Source organism: Lates calcarifer, unplaced genomic scaffold, assembly GCF_001640805.2.
Source record: "Lates calcarifer isolate ASB-BC8 unplaced genomic scaffold, TLL_Latcal_v3 _unitig_626_quiver_3413, whole genome shotgun sequence".
NCBI classification, from domain to species: domain Eukaryota; kingdom Metazoa; phylum Chordata; class Actinopteri; family Centropomidae; genus Lates; species Lates calcarifer.
In genome coordinates, this window is record NW_026117856.1 from 4,197 (window position 1) to 6,457 (window position 2,261).

Genomic DNA, 2,261 nt, shown 5'->3' on the forward strand with positions numbered 1-2,261 from the left:
GAGCATCTATATCAATGATAGAAATAGAGCTGAGGTATAGGAACTATTCACACAAAGGTATTTCTTTTATTTCTTGTAGCAAAGAAAGAATTCAATGAATCTGCTGCTTTAGAAAACAGTGACGCAGCACAGGGCAGCACATTATTCTGTTATTTAATAAGAGAACATTAAGAGGCAAGACAAGTGGAGGCAGAATCTAATCAGGCCTCTCAGTACAGAACAGCACATCCTGTGGAAAGATGCTGGATTGGTGTATTATGGACCCAACTCTAAACTCTGGAGACCGATCGCTTCATTTACACAAACAACTGTCACATTAATCATGTTCAATACTTTCAATCACTTAATCTAACATTAGAGGAAATATGTTTTGCAGCTACAGTTTTTGCCTCCAGCTGATAATTATGTTTGGTAACAGATTAAAGAAGCATGAATTTCACCTGACATTCTTGAATTTCTGTCAAGTAAAAAATAAACGCTTTCTAGCTGAAATGGCAGTTAATGACCGGGTCAACCATGAAACTCTACTACAGATCATTTGAGAGCAGAAATTGAGCAAGTCTCTCCAACTACATCACTCTCTATTCAAACCACCGGGCCAGTACGAGAGGGATTATGAGCCAAGTCAATAGCTCTCTGCCCTGGGGGCTGGGGCTGGTTGCTGCCAGGGGGTCTGTTTGGGACAAAGCGGTAGTTCTTCAGTATCACTGGCTCTGTTAAGGCCCTCTGTCTCAGGTTATTTCTGCTAACATGACTCACACTCTTGAAGCGAAATTTGACTCAATAACGGCCCAAAGACCACAATGGACATCCTTCTCCACTGCACCCTTTGAGGGCATCAAGATAAACAAAGTCACCCTCTCTTCCAGTTTGTAAGGGAATTACAAAGTTCAGATCTCAGCGAGACAGAAACACAATGAGGAGGTGGGAGAAAGAGAAGGGTATTAAACAATAAGGTCGGTTTCCCAACCACATTACTTCATTCATCTGTTCATACACAAAGTGCCATTAGGCCTGTAAACTTTTCAGCACCTGCTGCCCATTTGCGATAAGCATGCATACCTTGTGGTCTTTGAAACAGCAACACCACCAGCTTTTGTTGTGGTCGAAGTGCTGGGTTTCGGGGCAGTAGACACCGTTGGTCTGCTGGTAGTAGCTGGGGGGAGTCGGGGGAGAAGAAGATGATTATATTGCATAGAAATCAGAAAAAGAAAATGTTGTCAGAATGTCCAAGACAGCAAAAAAAAAAAGAAAAAGAAATGACAACTCTACGTCAAGCTAGGGAAATTTAATCACATTTCATTTTACATTCAGACTCACCTGTGGTCTTGGGTCTTGCTACATTAACAGTCTCAGCTGCTGGTCTCTTCTTAGTAGTGCCATTCACTGTTGTTGGTTTGGTACCATTTGTTACTGTGGCTGCAGCAACAGAGGTAGTCCTGGTAGGTCCAACAGGCTTCTTGTCAGGCACTCTAGTTTGGTTCTTGACCGTGGTGGAAGCTGCTGCTGCTGCTGCACCCATGGGTCTTTTGGGTACGGCTCCAGCTGCTGATGCTGCTTTTGCTGCAGTTGCTGTTTTCTTGACTGCAGCCGCAGAACTATTGTTAGAGGATTTGACGTCATTCATCGTGCGGTGCGAGGAAGTACCTGGCCGTGAGTTGGATCCAGAAGCCCCAGCAGATTTGGCTGCGTGCTGTGTTTTAGTTGCAACAGCTTTTGGTTTGACCTTAGGGTCCGCTGCCACTGAACTGCCATTGGCCTTCGGAGTAGCCCCGGGCGCTTCATCATTTGCAGCTTCTGCTGGTTGAGTTGATGCTTCTGCTGCAGCTTCAGTGGGCTCCGTGGTTTCCATGGTAACCCCATCCGGTTTCATCCCCTCCTCCTAAGGTGTGGATGCTGATGTTGCTGCTGTTGAGTACGGTCCAGCGGCGTGCACACTTCTTGAATGGGCCAGTTCCTCTCACACTTTAATGTCCTGTAGAAGAAAAGCAAAACAAGAGTGAATCTCCAGGTTCAGTGAGCACTATAATACTGATGATTTTCTTTGATTTCACACCTCTTAAATGCAGAATTGAACCATGTTGCACTACTCATGAAGTCATATGATAAAAGTGTCACTGTTAGCCAAAGGAAATGCCATTTATGGTAAGGGGCCTCTGTGGAATTTGGGGGAGTCTGAAAAACAGGAAGTGAGCGGTGTGAGAAGCCAGCAAATCTCTTCTCTAAACCAGTCACTCTCCTCCACACTCATCTAACACAGA

At 44.8% G+C, this 2,261-nt stretch overlaps 1 protein-coding gene across 1 annotated transcript; it reads right to left on the reverse strand.

Moving 5' to 3' along the window:
* Positions 1 to 661: 661 nt before the first annotated feature.
* On the reverse strand, positions 662 to 2,020 carry LOC108879326 (uncharacterized). The gene is made up of 2 exons (XM_018670568.2): positions 1,321 to 2,020; positions 662 to 1,156 (listed from the first exon to the last, which is right to left on the reverse strand). Exons 1-2 carry the CDS (start codon positions 1,871 to 1,873, stop codon positions 1,026 to 1,028), a joined length of 684 nt encoding a protein of 227 aa, XP_018526084.2. The 5' UTR covers positions 1,874 to 2,020; the 3' UTR covers positions 662 to 1,025.
* Between the last annotated feature and the right edge of the window lie 241 nt (positions 2,021 to 2,261).

Bases quoted from the DNA above. Each gene is read 5' to 3' on its own strand.
- LOC108879326 (XM_018670568.2), bottom strand. From the start codon at position 1,873: ATGAAACCGGATGGGGTTACCATGGAAACCACGGAGCCCACTGAAGCT. The intron at 1,157-1,320 runs GTGAGTCTGAAT...GACTCCCCCCAG, and splicing joins AGCAAGACCCAAGACCACAG to CTACTACCAGCAGACCAACG.